We start from the raw sequence: 15359 nt of genomic DNA on the forward strand, positions 1-15359 counted from the left end.
GCACTGCACATGAACAAAAGCCACATCAGATTCAACCGGCCCGTTTACGTGGGGATGAGCATCCTCGACTTATCCAAACACTTGATGTACGATTTCTACTACAACGAGCTGAAAAAGCAGTACGGCGACAGGTGCGAAGTGCTGTACACGGTCACAGATTCCCTGCTGATGGAAATTCACACCGAGGACGTGTACGTGGACATGAAGAAACACATGCACCTGTACGACACCAGCGACTACCCTAAAGATCACCCTATGCGCGCCAAGTCAACAAAAAGTGCTGGGCAAGATGAAGGGCGAATCTGGGGCACACCGATCGCCGATTACGTCGGCTGGAGACCCAAGATGTATTCCATCAAGAAAGCCGACGACGATGAAATCCGAAAGGCGAAAGGCATGAAAAAACACGTGGTGAAAAAACACATCAAGCACGCCACATTCAAGGAAGCCCTGTTAAAGAATAAAATGTTCAAACACCAAATGAACATGCTGAGAAGCGATGGACACAGGATATACAGACTGAGAATCAACAAGACCTTGCTGTCTCCCATGGACACGAAACGATGGATCGCCATCGATTGAGTCATCACTTACGCGTACGGACACACACACACACACGCGCTTATCGAATAATTGAACGCTTACGCACACATGCGTACATATATCATGGAGAAAATATATTACAGCCCGCGTGGGTACTGGAAGGTGCGGACACCATCCCGAAACTCGAGTCTCAGAAGAGAAAGCCAAAGCCTCGCTTAAAAAACAAATCATCTGGCAAGTCTACCTGCTGGCGCCTCGATACATCCCGAGAAGAAAATTCAACATTTTGACGCCGAATCGCGTCCACCAAGCCGACCTCCTGTTTTTCCCTCACGACAGGGTGAGGCACAAAACCTACAAGTATGCCCTGACAGTCGTCAACGTCGCCAGTCGCTACAAGCCAGTCCGAACCGTTGACAACCAAAGATTCGAATGAAGTCGCCAAAGCCTTTTGAACGCATATACAAACCGCAGTCATTTGACCTGGCCTGCCATATTGCGTCCTGATCCTGGACGCGAGTTCATGGGAGCCATGTCACAGCTGCTGGCCAAGCACTGACGTCCAGGTGAGACGAGGTTTAGTGGGAGCTCACCGTAGCCAAGCCATCGTTGAGAGATTCAATCGCACCATAACCGAACACCTGTTCTCGCACCAATACTCGCAGGATTTAATCGATCCTGGAAACTGATCTACACTACCAGGGGACCTTAGATCGACACTATCATCATCCAGATCATTGGTACATATCCCCTCGACAGTCTCAGTTTGTTTGGAGCCTGGCCAACCGCGTTCAACCAGCCAACTGTCTCCCCACAGTTCATTGAACCGGACGGAACTGGCTATAACAGCGTCGCCGAGGGACGTTCATCATGAATAAACACTTCAGGTTTCGTCACCTTATCGCCGATCCAGATCGCCACATCATTCTAGATCACCACAACGATCTAGATCACCTTCACGATCCAGATCACCATCACAAGCCCAATCTAGATCACCGTGCCGATCAAGATCACCGAATCGATCCAGATCACAGTCATGATTCAGAGCACAACTACGATCCACATCACCTGATCAATCCAGATCACCTAACTGATTCAGATCACCAAACGAGTCCAGATCACAACTTCCGAAACAGATCACCGGACAAGATCCAGATCACCGAACCGATCCAGATCACAACATCGAAATAGATCATTGGACCGATCCAGATCACCTAATCGATCCAGATCACCAAATGGATCCAGATCACAACTTCGAATCAGATCACCGGACCGATCCAGATGACCGAATGGATCCAGATCACAACCTCGAATCAGATCACCGACCGATCTAGGTCACCTAACCGATCCAGATCGCAACATCAAAGTAGATCACCGAACCGATCCACATCACAACATCAAAGTAGATCACCTAACCGATCCAGATCACCAAATCAAGCCAGATCGCAACTGCAAAGCAGATCACCTGTTCGATCCAGATCACCTTATAGATCCAGTTTCCAGTTAGTGCATCGAATAGACCATTGACCAATCGGGATCACAGTACAGATCCACATCTCATGGCCGATCCTATTCAGATGGTCAAACCAGAGCTCCAATCAGAACCAGATCACCAACTAGAACTACAGCGACCACGGACTAGTTCTTCATATCATACCGGATCACCTAGCCATACCAGGGAATCCAGATCACCGGCTTACCAACCTACTTCGGTACTTACCATCGAGATCTCGATACAGTTCCTCTGACCGACTTTCGGGTGATCATTGCTCTGATACCACTAATAGGCCTACAGTCTCTTACGATGTTCCGTCTACATGCTCTGAGAATCCTTCGACTCACTCTAGGATCATCGCTGAGTCATGGGAACCTGATAACAATTCCTCTCCTACATCGACTCGGATCTAAATATGATGATCAGGGCCATAACCTCAGCCTGGAACCAAATACAGCCGTCTACTCCAGCCCATCCGGCTTTGGTAGCTCCTGGCTCTTCATCTGGTCAACCTCCTGAGATTGATCCAGTCCAAATAGCCATGCCTACATCTCCCCCTCACTCTGAGTTATCTACCTCTGGGGGTAGCTTTGCAGCAGTTGAGACACCTCAGGTACTCCTTTGGATTGTTGAGAAGCTCCAACTTCCCTTCAATGCCCAATTCCTGCTTCCACCGCCTCACTTCAGGATGGTGTCGATCAACCTTTTACGCACCATCCTGAAGAAGGGAGACTTCCTTATCAGCCTAGATCTTCAGGATGCTTGTCTTCACATTCCGATACATCCAGAACACCGGAAGTACCTTCACTTCGTGTTCAACGGGAATCACTACCAATGGAAAGTCCTACCATTTGGAATTTCCACGGCCCCTGTGGCTTTTTACCCGAATTACCAAGCCGTACCTTCAGGCCGACAACCCCAAGGAACTAATTTGCCTTCCAGAACCAATTCTTCCAGTCCTTCATTGGTGGCTTGACGAACGGAATGTTTTCGCTGGAGTCTCTATGATGCCCTTTGCACCGACTCATCATCTATTCGTCGATGCATCCCTCATTGGTTGGGGAGCTCACTTCCTCGATTACCAAGTGGCCGGGCTGTAGTCATCCGATGAACGGGTACTTCAAATAAACGAGCTGGAATTCAATGCGGTAATTCAAGCCATCTCACATTGGGCAACAGAGCTTCAATCAACCAGTCTGTTGATCCAATCAGACAATTCGAATGTGGTTTGGTATATAAATCATCTAGGCTCGACAGGCTCGGCGAGTCTGCTTCAATGGGCGATCAGATTCTTCCATCTCATCGACTCACTCAACATCGTAGCCAGAGCCAGACACATTCCCAGGGTAAAAAATGTGATCGCCGATGCCTTGTCCCGATCCAACCGACCGTCCCCGACAGAGTGGAAGTTACTGCCCCAGATCTTTCAGTCGATGATCTACCCGTTATCATGGCCTCAAATAGATCTGTTCGCCACAAGGTTCAACAACCAACATCCAAAGTTCGTATCACCAATCCCAGACTCCTTGGCGTGGGACCTCGACACATTGGCAATATCATGGGAGGGTCTCAATGCCTACGCGTTCCCCCCTCCAGCTCTGCTACCAAAAGTAATACAGAAATTATTGGCCACCAGCAACATACTACTGCTTTTGGTTGCACCCTTCTGGCCAGCAAGAAGTTGGTTCGTCAACCTAAGAAGCCTGGCAGAGCCAAACCCAGTACCGCTTCCCAACCAGGACGACCTACTTCTTCACCCTCACTCCGAACTGCGCCACGGGTCACCTCAGACCCTCAATCTACACGTTTGGCGCATCTTCAGAGGTCTCTCATAGCTAAGGGCTACTCTCGCCGAGTAGCCAAAGCTATCACTTCAGCGCATTGTACTTCCTTGTACGACAACAAGTGGAAGAAGTTTGAAGACTATTGCAAGCTTAGGGGAATTGCATCTCCCGCTTCCACCTCTGTTCAGGTCGTTGCTGAGTTTCTCCAGCATCTCCGCACTACTAAGAAACTCAAGGGTACTACGTTAGCTACCTACTTAGCCGCCATCTACTCAGTTTTGGCTACCACCATGGGCACGAAGATTTCCACTGTTCCCGAGTTGCAGAGTCTATTACGCTCCTATAGACTCTCTGACCTGTCCAGGAAGTTCAGACCTTCGGCCTGGGATCTGTCCGTCGTCCTTCATCATATGATTTCTACAGATTATGAACCTTTAGACTGACTGACTGACTGACTGACTGACTGACTGACTGACTGACTGAGTTTGGTTTTACGCCGCTTTTAGCAATATTCCAGCAACATCACGGCGGGGGACACCAGAAATGGGCTTCACACATTGTACCCATGTGGGGATTCGAACCCGGGTCTATGGCGTGACGAGCCAACGCTTTAACCACTAGGCTACCCCACCGCCCCATGAACCTTTAGAAGACAAGGACTTCGAACAAGTGACATTCAAGACATTCTTCCTGGTAGCTTTGGCTACCGCTGCTCGTATATCTGAACTGCATGCACTTGATGTCAATCAGGTGTGGTTCGAGTGGAGGAAGCATGGCAAGGCTTTCCTGGGTCTCCGCTGGGACTTTATTGCGAAAAACCAACTGCCAGGGCAACTGGACCGGATGTTTACCATTCCCCTGTTGTCCACCATTCTTGGGCCTGATGATAATGAAGATTTGAGACTCTGCCCTGTTAGGGCTCTACACGTTTACCTTGCTGCCTCCAAGGACCGTCGACGGCTACGGAAGCGCCTCTTCATACCCTTGTCGAACTGAGGTTTCCCGGACCACATTGGCCTTCTGGATGCGTGCCACGATCCTGCGAGCCTACACCTTTGCAGGGTTGCCTCCTCCAGCCGCTTCCAATCCTCATGAGACTCGTGCACTAGCCTCGACGATGGCCCTCCATAGCAACTGCTCCTTGACCGCTATCATGGAAGGTTGCTTCTGGCGTTCTGATAGTCTTCTCTTCACATTACCTGCGAGACCTGTCTGTCACGGATGTCCAGGGACTACACCAGTTCGGACCTCTTGTACTGGCTCAGCAGCTTACATCGGCCCAACAAAGCAGATGAGGGACAGTTCCGCATTCGCGTTACTACTTCCTTGTATATACTGAATAAAAGTTGAACTGGATCTCAACCTTTTGTTCTCATTATATAGGTTTAAGAACTACTTCACTTGGCCTCCATACCAAGGCATCGGAATACGGCCACCTAGCGTGGCCCTACGGAGCTGAGGCACAATCAGTGTGAGGATGCAGAGGTGTTCGACTTTCACGCCACTAGACCTCTACTCCACAGAGCAATTACGTCAGTGAAGTGTGACACTCCCGAATTCCAGTGGATTTCATTGCGTTCTGCCTCAAAAGTTGCCGGGCACATCCTTTGACTAAGCTTAGGCAAAGGAGTGAGGGTCAATTTGATGCTGCCTGGAACTTAACGTTAAACCTTGGAGATGCCGAGTTGTGTTTCTCTTTCACCCGCCTCGGTCGGTGTCTGGGGGTCCTTCTTGAAGCAGGGGCTGGCCTGATTCTAGTCGCAAGACTTTAATTACGGGGGTACCTTGTAAATCGTGGCGAGGCGAGGCTTACTTGCCGAATTGCGTCCCTTGTCTTGTACAAGGTTGCGGCCCAACACCACATCGCTCGGGAGCACCAATCTCCCTGGGAGTCGTTGTGCTTAGTAAGCCAAGCGGTTCCGGAGAACCCACTTCAAGCATAGGAGTTGGGTGCATGCATAACAGGCCTCCCTTGTACATCGCTATCTAAGTGCAAGTCGTGAGATAGGATAAGTTTAATAATTTTGAAATTTTAATATAAATTGTATATTTATATACTTTATATCCTATCTCACGCGATGGATGCCTGCCCGGCCTCCCCACTACTCAGATTACATATTGGCTCCAAGATGAGAATTATCATTCAAGGTAGTCACGTGGGTAATTAGTGGAGCATGCTGCAAGCTTTATTAGGAACTAGGAAGCTAATTAAGGAGAGCAGCATGGAGTTCATGGGCAAATGGACAAGGAGGCCTATGGAAAAAAGTTTACAGTCGTTCCACTAAAAGTCGAAGCAAGAGAGAGAGGTGCAAGTTGTGAGATAGGATTAAAATATATATTAAAATTTCCAAACTTCAGTTTAACATGGATATTCAAGATGGACATAGTATATCACCTCCATGCCAAACAGTCCTTGTTTTATCTCCATGATGCAAGCCTCGGACAGGATAACAATTAGTACATCTTTTAACATCTTTTATCCCATCAACCTTTCCTTCCCTCCGCAGATGTTCTATTGACATCATCACAGAAACGCCTAATAGTGAGGTGAGGTGAAATAGGGTTTAACATTGTACTTAATAATATTTCGCTCATATGATGATGTGAATGTGTGTGTATGTGTGGCTGCTTGTACAAGCCCAGACTTAAGCTGGTTTTATAGTTCTAGCTCACTGAGATACCATGCCGCAGTTAAGTATGAATACCCCACTCAGACACATTACACTGACTCCGAGCCGACAAGTCCTTGGAGAAATGCCATAAGTGGTACAGGTCACAGAGATTTACCCACTTGCACAGGTGTCAGTTTTTAAACCAAGATGCATAACTGTTGAATTTCAAATTAGTCCCCTATCAGAAGATCCAGGTACACCAAGGGTATGTTACTCTGCATAGCAAAACACACGAGCAAAAATTGAAAGAAGAAGAGAGCTCTCTGCAGTAGGTCACAGTTGAGTCAAACTACAAATTTAAGACATTCCTGCACCAAAACAGTAAAAATACGGTATAATGTACTGTTTTCTATTTGATAAAAATTCAAGCCAAACTTTAACTGGACTGTTAACTCTGTCTTCAAAATATATCCACTTTGGCAACAATCAATTTATGACTGACCAGTATTATTCCCAATGAGTGCCTCAGTGGAGGCCGCGATAGCTGAGTGGGTTAGACACCTGACTTTGTGTCCTGGCGATTAGGTGCCTGACCCTGAGGGTGTGGGTTCGAATCCTGGATGGGACTCAACCCAAGAAAAATACTAGAATCTGTACTTTACTGAGAATGTGTAAACCCAAATATAACGTGTTACATTTGACCACCTTCTAAATGGCATTGTGTATTCACAGTGTGCACTTCAGATCACACTACAAAGCGATTTTACAAGTGCTTCGAGAAATCACATTTGTTGGATGCCCTTTTACATTTGTACATATTGCCAGTCTAAAGGTTTCAATTTGGAAATGCTGGTGTTGTTTGCCGACTTTGAATGACAACTTCCTGTGTGTCACTCAAAATTGCCTGAAACACTGAAACTAATGCTTTCCAAAACATCAAATACAAAAGTTCTATCGGAAATTTCCATGCTATTCTTTGTCACAGCTTTGTGACAGATATGTAACATCACTGGATGACTGAAGTGTTTCCATAGCAACAGTTTGCAGTTGCCAATGTTTAATGAATATGATATATTTGTTTTTGTCCTGTCAAAAACAATGGTGTATCTATAAAGTGTGAACAGATGAAAAGTGTATTGATATGCTTGAAAATTTCAAAAGATTTCCCACCTTCAAATCCCATTGAACACCATATTTCAGCTATATTGTTCACACTGAATTTCAGTGACAAACTTTAAGGCCTTTGCAATGTCTTTTAAAAGTGTCCATCCTTAAAATTTAATGGCATTCAAATTTAATTTTCAACACCCCTGAGTGAGTGTCCATCCTTAAAATATTCCAAATGGCATGGGTCAAATTTAATTTTCGTGACGAACAACACCCACCCCTGAGGATTGGTCTGAAACATTTAAAGCCTTTTAAGGGACCTTTATATTCTCAAGGAATAATTACGTCAAAATCTGAATTTTATTTCTTTTCAAGAAAACAAATCTGTAATATATTCTGGTCATGGAACCTTCTTTCGTTAACAGATTCTTAATATGATATAGAGTGAGTGAGTGAGTGAGTGAGTGAGTGAGTGAGTGAGTGAGAGTGAGTGAGTGAGTGAGTGAGTGGGTGGGTGGGTTGGGTGTGAGTGAGTGAGTGGGTGGGTGGGTTTGTGAGTGAGTGAGTGAGTGAGTGAGTGAGTGAGAGTTTAATTTTATGCCAATTTTAGCAATATTCCAGCAACATCATGGCAGGGTCTTTGGCATGACGAGCCAGCAAACGCTTTAACCACTACTCCAACACCTCTAACATGGTATAGATATATTACATGTTCAAGTAACAATATGGCTGACACGACGTGAAGTTACAAAGACTACACAGATAAATTAGGGACTGTATGAACATAATTGCTGGTTTGAAGAGTTTTACACAGTATCACACAGTTTTTAGTTTGGTTTGGTTGTTATTTAACACTGTGTTCAGCAATAATCCAGGTATATGGCGGCGGTCACAGTTGTTAGGGTGTGTCAGCTTGATGTGGATGGAAAGCCTGATGTAATGCAGCCATGAGTCATCCAGTTTACCATGGGTGTGAAACAAGCACACTGGTATGGTGCTCACAAACTTAGAGCCATACTCAGGGAGCATCTGGTCTTCCAACTGACAAGACCCATGAAGATCCGGGTTAGAATTGATCTTCAGTAACCCATGCATGTCGTAAGAGGCGACTAACGGATCGGGTGGTCAAGCTCACTGACTTGGTTGACACATGTCATCGTATCCCAATTGCATCGATTGATGCTGTTGCTGTTGATTACTGGATTGTCTGGTCCAGATTTGATTATTTACAGACTGCCACCATATAGCTGGAATATTGCTGAGTGAAAACTGAACTAAACTCACTCACTCCAACTGACAATCAAAGGTTTTCTGAATACCTAAGGGACACAACTCTTCCTAGTGAACTGTGGCACTTCAGGTTCCACTACACTAAATCAGAATCACATGCTGGTGTCCCCACCGGTGATGATATTGCTGGAATATTGCTAAAAGCAGCGTGAAAACTGAAGTCAGTCAGGTTCCACTACACTAAGACAGAGACTTGTGAACTGAAGAGACTGTGATTGGATGAAATAGTGTAAGATGTTTATGCTTTTTAAAAGTACATCCATCCAGTAATCAAAGCTGACCACAATTTTAAATATTTAGTGCTGTCATTTTTATCACCATGACTTATGCTTATTGTGTGTACAGATATTTTCCAGTAGGTGACATTTGGTGCAAAACTGGGGTTGATGTGTTCTGCTTCCTGTGCTCGGACAATGAGCCGGACAATTTGACCAGAAATTGTTTTATTGTAATTTAAAGGCCTGACTGTACCCATATGTACATGAAATGGCTGTTGATAGCCTGGATAATTTAAAAAAATATAAGGTTACTATGGAAGCCTATGGGAAAACATTTGGTGTTGTGTAACCTTCAGACAACTGTGGCACCCTTGACAATATTCCATGACATTTGGTGGACATGGACTGTTAGTGGAGGTTACTTAAAAATAATGAATCACTTACTCTTGATGCCATTGATGGAGGATACTCTACATTCAGCAGTGAAAGAGGACTTTGTCATCTTTTGTACCTGAAATAGTGAATAAATATAGCATGAACATTCAGGAAGAACATGGATACAAGGAGAATCTTGTCCCCATATCTATTTGTAATCAAACTTTTGGAGTTTATAAACAGTGATAACTAATGTTGCGTAGTGTAACTGAAAACAAAACTAACCAAATATGAAGTTTCAAATGTACTAATCTGGGAACTAAATGTGATTCTCGTAGTTAGACTGATTAAATAATTCAGGTAATAAATGGGGAACTGAAAGTGAATCTCTTTTAACAAATTTAAATGCAAATGGGGCAAGAAATATAATATGACACCTTAAATACTACCGGTATTATCTACAGTATCCAGCTCTATTTCAGCTTAAAGTCTATTATCTATTATTGCAGCTAGCTATATGGAACTTCCATTTCAATGAATTATCAAATTCTTTTGATCAGTCTATCTACATCCTACTTGGACGAGCTAACAAAATGAATCGTGATGAGCTGTCACCTTACTCAAGTGAGACCTAAACTCAGGTCCATCCTAATCGATGGATTTCCACGTGGTCAACATCACGTGGTCTGACCATGAAAGTCATGCTCCTCAGTTTTCCATGGAGCATTGCTGCATTTACGTGTTCTGTTCAAAGTGTTTGTGTGCAGACCAACTAGTTTCTTCAATGTAAAAATACAGTGGAGCTGCTTCAGCGGCAGTCTCAGTCATCAGTGATGTCATCTGATTGTGATGTAATAGGTCTGCAAAGCACTTCGGCACAATTTCATTGTTGTTGTATCTACTCACCCAAGCGATATCTCCTGTGGAAGCCAGTTTGGGATGATAGAACCCAAATAGATTTTATACAAAATTTTAATCCCAATATAACACGTCACATGTAACCCCTTTCAGCCATAGGAGCTTTGCCAATTAACACTTGTCAGAGGGGTAAACAAAATATGTTATCTGGACTACCAGACTATCTGACTTGGCTGAGAGGGTTAGATCACTGACTTTGTGTGCTGGCGATAAGGTATGTGCCTATGAGAGTGTGGAACTCAAACCAAAAGGTACTAGAATCTGTTTTTAAAAGAGAAAGTGCAGTCCCAATTATAACATAAGTCAAATGGTTAGTTATTTGTTTCTACAAGAATCATGAAATTTTTAGAGTAAAATTAATATTTTATACTTATCCTGACTCATGCATCAGGCATCAAGCATTCAATATTCTTAGTCTGTGTCATTTGGCCTCCATGTTTAGATGGAAGGGTGAGTGAGTGAGTGAGTTTAGTTTTACATCGCTTTTAGCAATATTCCAGCAATATCACGGCGGGGGACACCATAAATGCGCTTCACACATTGTACCCATGTGGGGAATCGAACTGGGGTTTTGGGTGTAACCACTAGGCTACACCACCACTCCGGAAGGAAGGGAATATTTCTGTGAAGTATAATTACTGCACTGACAGTACATCATTGATTATGAAGCTTATCTTACCTCCACTCTATGATGTTACATACTAGACTCATTCCCAACATCCATCTTTATAACACTGACTTAGGGAGTGAGATGTGTTGACTGAATTTGCACACAAATGTCAATGCTTGTTTCAAGCACATAATTTGATTAAATGTTAAATTTTAACATGTGTCATTATAGCTTGAATCAAAAGAACTGAATGATTGTGAATGGGCCCAGAGTATTTATCATAATAATTAAACTCTAATGTATCTAACTCGAGGGATAACCACACAGCAAATGTTATCAGTGATAAATTAACAATGATATACACAGAGAGGATGAATGAGCCAAAATGAAAATTTCAATATGGCTTCCAGTGAAACCATGTTTAAAATCTGATTAAAATTCTGACCCGTCTTGATATTGCTGGAATATTGCTAAAAGCGTGAAAACCAAACTCACTCACTCACTCACTCTCTGACAATCATTTTGAAACACTGTGGAATCATGCAAAATTTTAATGAAGACGATATCTGCTTGTATTATACTTAGAAAATTAAATCTAATGAATTCCCTTATTTGTTGGTGTCTCTTGCTTTTGTAAAAACTTCACATACAATCTTATTCACCTTAGCAGGTTTGTTGTTTAATGCACATGTATTCCAGCACATCAGATGTTCTCTTGTACTTAACACATCACAATACCAGCATAAAGTAACAGGGATCTTTTCTGTAAACATTTTATTTCAATACAGGAAAGATAGGACTACAAACCCAGGATGTATTGAGGTGTACATTGATAATATTCAAGAAAATAGCACGAGACAAAGCAACATTATACAAAAATAACACTGAGGGACTGTTGCAAAGTTGGTTGGTTGGTTGGTTAATGCTTAACGCCACACTCAGCAGTATTCCAGCTGTATGGCAGCGATCTGTAAATAATCAAGTATGGACCAGAAAATCTAACAAATCCAAGTATGATCAACAGCATGAGCATCGATCTACGAATTGGGATACAACGACATGTGTCAGCAAGCCTGACCATCCAATGCCGTTAAATGCTTCATATGACAAGCATGGGTTACGGGAGACCAATTCTAACCCGGATCTTCAAGAGTACTGTTGCAAAGTAAGTTGAATGTCCATGTTGATGTGACCTTGAAGTATGAATGAGTCAGTATGGTTTCATGCTGCATTTATCAACTTTAGCACTATTCAAACAACATTACAATAGGGACACAAGAAATGGGCCTTACATGTATCCATGAGAGAAATTGAACCCAGGTCATAAGTGTGATAAGCGATTGCTTTAATCACTTGGCTACCCCAATGTCCACTTGATGTGCAAACAAAGCCTGAAGTGAAACACATCATAAACAGAAAAAGATCATAACCATCGTTAATCCAGGATTCAAACCCACAATAACTGGATTCTGGCAAGCTAAAGGAGGTAACTCTGCACATAAGCAGGGTTTATAGTAAGCAGGGTTTATAGTGACAAAGTATTGTTTCCTATACACAAACGTACATACTGAGTGGGTGCAAATAATTTTTATAGTGGGTCTTTGGGACATAAAAAATGTCAACTTTAATCAAACCTCGACTCTATGTTGCATATAACTGATGTTTCTCTTCAGGTAAATATTCCCTCAAAGTCTAAAGTGTCAATGGTCTATTCTGTAAGCATACACTCATCTATAATGGGTAACAGGCTACTGAACATGTGCAATATGTATTGTTACCACATGTTTCCTGCATGGGACTCCCAATGTACATGCCTTGAAAATCGAAACTGTATTGCTGCCAGTCCCTTTGAATCAGAAGTAGAAAGAACAGTTAAACCATTCAGTTTTAAAAATAGATACAGGTGTGTTCACTCCAAATTATCATTTTTCAGAACCCACAGTACCCAGAGGTACAAATTTAAACATTTACATCCATACTTCCTTTATTTACCCTCAGAAATTATTTTGTTTACATATTTTTTCCCCAAAACAAAAATAGATCTACAACAAGTTGTTTCATTCAAGTGACATTTTTAGAATATTGGAAGTTAAGTGAGACAGAAACTAAATGAAATAAATGGTTTTGGACACAAATTTTAAAGGTCACATGCAACGTAAAACACAACTTTGCAGATTCTGATACCTTTCGGTATGGACTTATCGAAACAAAGCGTCAAAAATGCAAATTCAATTTATAAAGTTGAAAAATAACGCGATGAAAAAAAACGCGCGAAATCGGAGTTCAAACGTTTCACTAATTTTCCCCAGACTTTTCTGGGGAATACGGGTTTCAACAGCTGGGCTGCGCTCATAGCACGTGCGCAGTGAAATAGGTTCGCGCAACTTGGAAGCGGGCTGTCTGGTGAATACTCGGTGAAGGCTTTGGTGTGAGCTATTTTCATAATGTTTTGACAGTAAATAAACTGTTTATATAATTTCATTTGTCTATTTCACCACACATTCTTCTTACCCAGTCACTTTCTCAGTTCGATACTTAAAAGCAATGTCATTATTTAGGGTTGACACAATTTCTAACTGTGATATAGATATGTCGCTGTCACAGACAAAACTCAATGTCTTGTTTTATTGACACCTGTGTGTCTGCCTGCCTGTCTGCTAATGACAATATTCAATACACTACTGCGATCACTGACCACATGCAATTTGAACTTAACACCAATCAGGCTATACACCATAAACAAAACGCATTGATTTATGGCCCGAGTTCGGTCTCTGTCACATTATGTAATTACACAGACAGGCAGGTGTGATACTTGAACACATGACATGTTATGATGTCTGTTGATTGCAAAATGTTATACACAAAAAATGAGCATGTATTTACAAAACCCAACATCTCTATATATACACACACAATGAGCCGTGAAGGCAGCATCTGCTAATGAACCAGCCGTTACACTTGAGTGCACACCCACCCGCTCTGACTGGGTTCGGTATCCGGCTGCTTCGTTTCGAGGGAGGGTAAACCCAAGTACAAAATATTGCACTTTTGATTTGTGATTATACGCTTATAATTTTGTTTATTTGTTTTTTCATAATCAGCAATGCATATTATATGTCATGAAGAAGTGATAATTGTGTTTTAATTATGTTTGATTTTTTGGTTGCATGTGACCTTTAAAAAATTTTTCATTACTGAAATTATTGCTTCATTCAACATGTCAAATTTAGGGTTTGCAGACCATTATGCCATGATTGTTAGAGGCGACTAGAGGAATCGGGTGGTCAGGCTCGCTGACTTGGTTGACACATGTCCTCGGTTCCCAACTGCGCAGATCGATGCTCATGCTGTTGATCACTGGATTGTTTGGTCCAGACTTGATTATTTACAGACCGCAGCCATATAGCTGGAATATTGCTGAGTGTGGCGTAAAACTAAACTCACTCATTATGCCAATGTCTCCAACAGGAGAATGTGAAGGAACTATCAAAATATTTCTGAAAATTGTTGCAGTGCAACCAAAACCACTGAATTGATTTCAAACCTTTTCTGTTTACAGTGTGGCTGCTGTCAAGGAGACCAAATAGCTCCATATCTGTTTGTTATAATATGATGGATAGAATTGTTAGTGATAGAATTGCTGTAAGATGAATCATTTAACATTTAAATGTAACTGATGTTAGTGAAAAAGAACATGTTACTATAATTCTAATATGCAGATGACAAAAATTTCTCTCCATATAGATCTAAGAAGGACTCTCGGAATTAATAAATATCATATAAAGGAGTTTGCAAAGGTATCTGGCCTAAACATCAACTGCGACAAAACAATTGCAGTATGAACTGGATCAAAAAACAAATTCCATCTACTTTTTTAACACATGTTATATTTGGGATTACACTTTCTCAGTAAAGTACAAATTCTAGTACTTTGTTGGGTTGAGTTGGTAAGGCGGTATATGTAAGCTTGACAAATCTCAATAATAATGTGAATGAACATTAGTGGTGTGACGATTCATCCATACGCATCGGTCCATGGGCCAATACAGTGGATCCATACTAAGTTTTACATTGTCGTATATCCCGATACGATACTTCAGATGAGCCACGATATATCGATGTTAACTTTGAATATTGCCGAATCGCGATATCTGTCAAGAAAAAAGACTTAATTTTGTTTGATGATTAAAATATATGCTTACTTATTTTCCCTTCATAAGTAAACGTTTTCTCAGAAATTCTTGCGTCAAGAACTGTCAGGCATAGTGCTCGCAATGTTATTAACATTCACAAAGTCTGTGTATAAACTTAATTATCTGGTTTTCAAATAAGCATTAGGAAACGCTGGCGGAATTTGCCGAAATACTTTAAAATGGTTTTGGTTTGACCTTAAGGTGTTTTATA

The 15359-nt window shown here is 42.2% G+C and overlaps 1 protein-coding gene across 3 annotated transcripts in view; it reads right to left on the reverse strand.

The window, feature by feature from the left end:
* LOC124281852 (LIM domain only protein 3-like) overlaps positions 1-15359 on the reverse strand; it is a 192560-nt gene that overhangs the window by 171738 nt on the left and 5463 nt on the right. For all 3 annotated transcript variants that reach the window (XM_046717859.1, XM_046717858.1, XM_046717857.1), the window contains one exon: positions 9494-9560. In XM_046717859.1, coding sequence (XP_046573815.1) covers positions 9494-9551 — 58 coding nt within the window. In that variant the 5' untranslated portion in view covers positions 9552-9560. The remainder of the gene's footprint in view (positions 1-9493; positions 9561-15359) is intronic.

This window comes from Haliotis rubra, unplaced genomic scaffold, assembly GCF_003918875.1.
Source record: "Haliotis rubra isolate DU_JTF1 unplaced genomic scaffold, ASM391887v1 Scf29, whole genome shotgun sequence".
Taxonomy (NCBI): Eukaryota; Metazoa; Mollusca; class Gastropoda; order Lepetellida; family Haliotidae; genus Haliotis; species Haliotis rubra.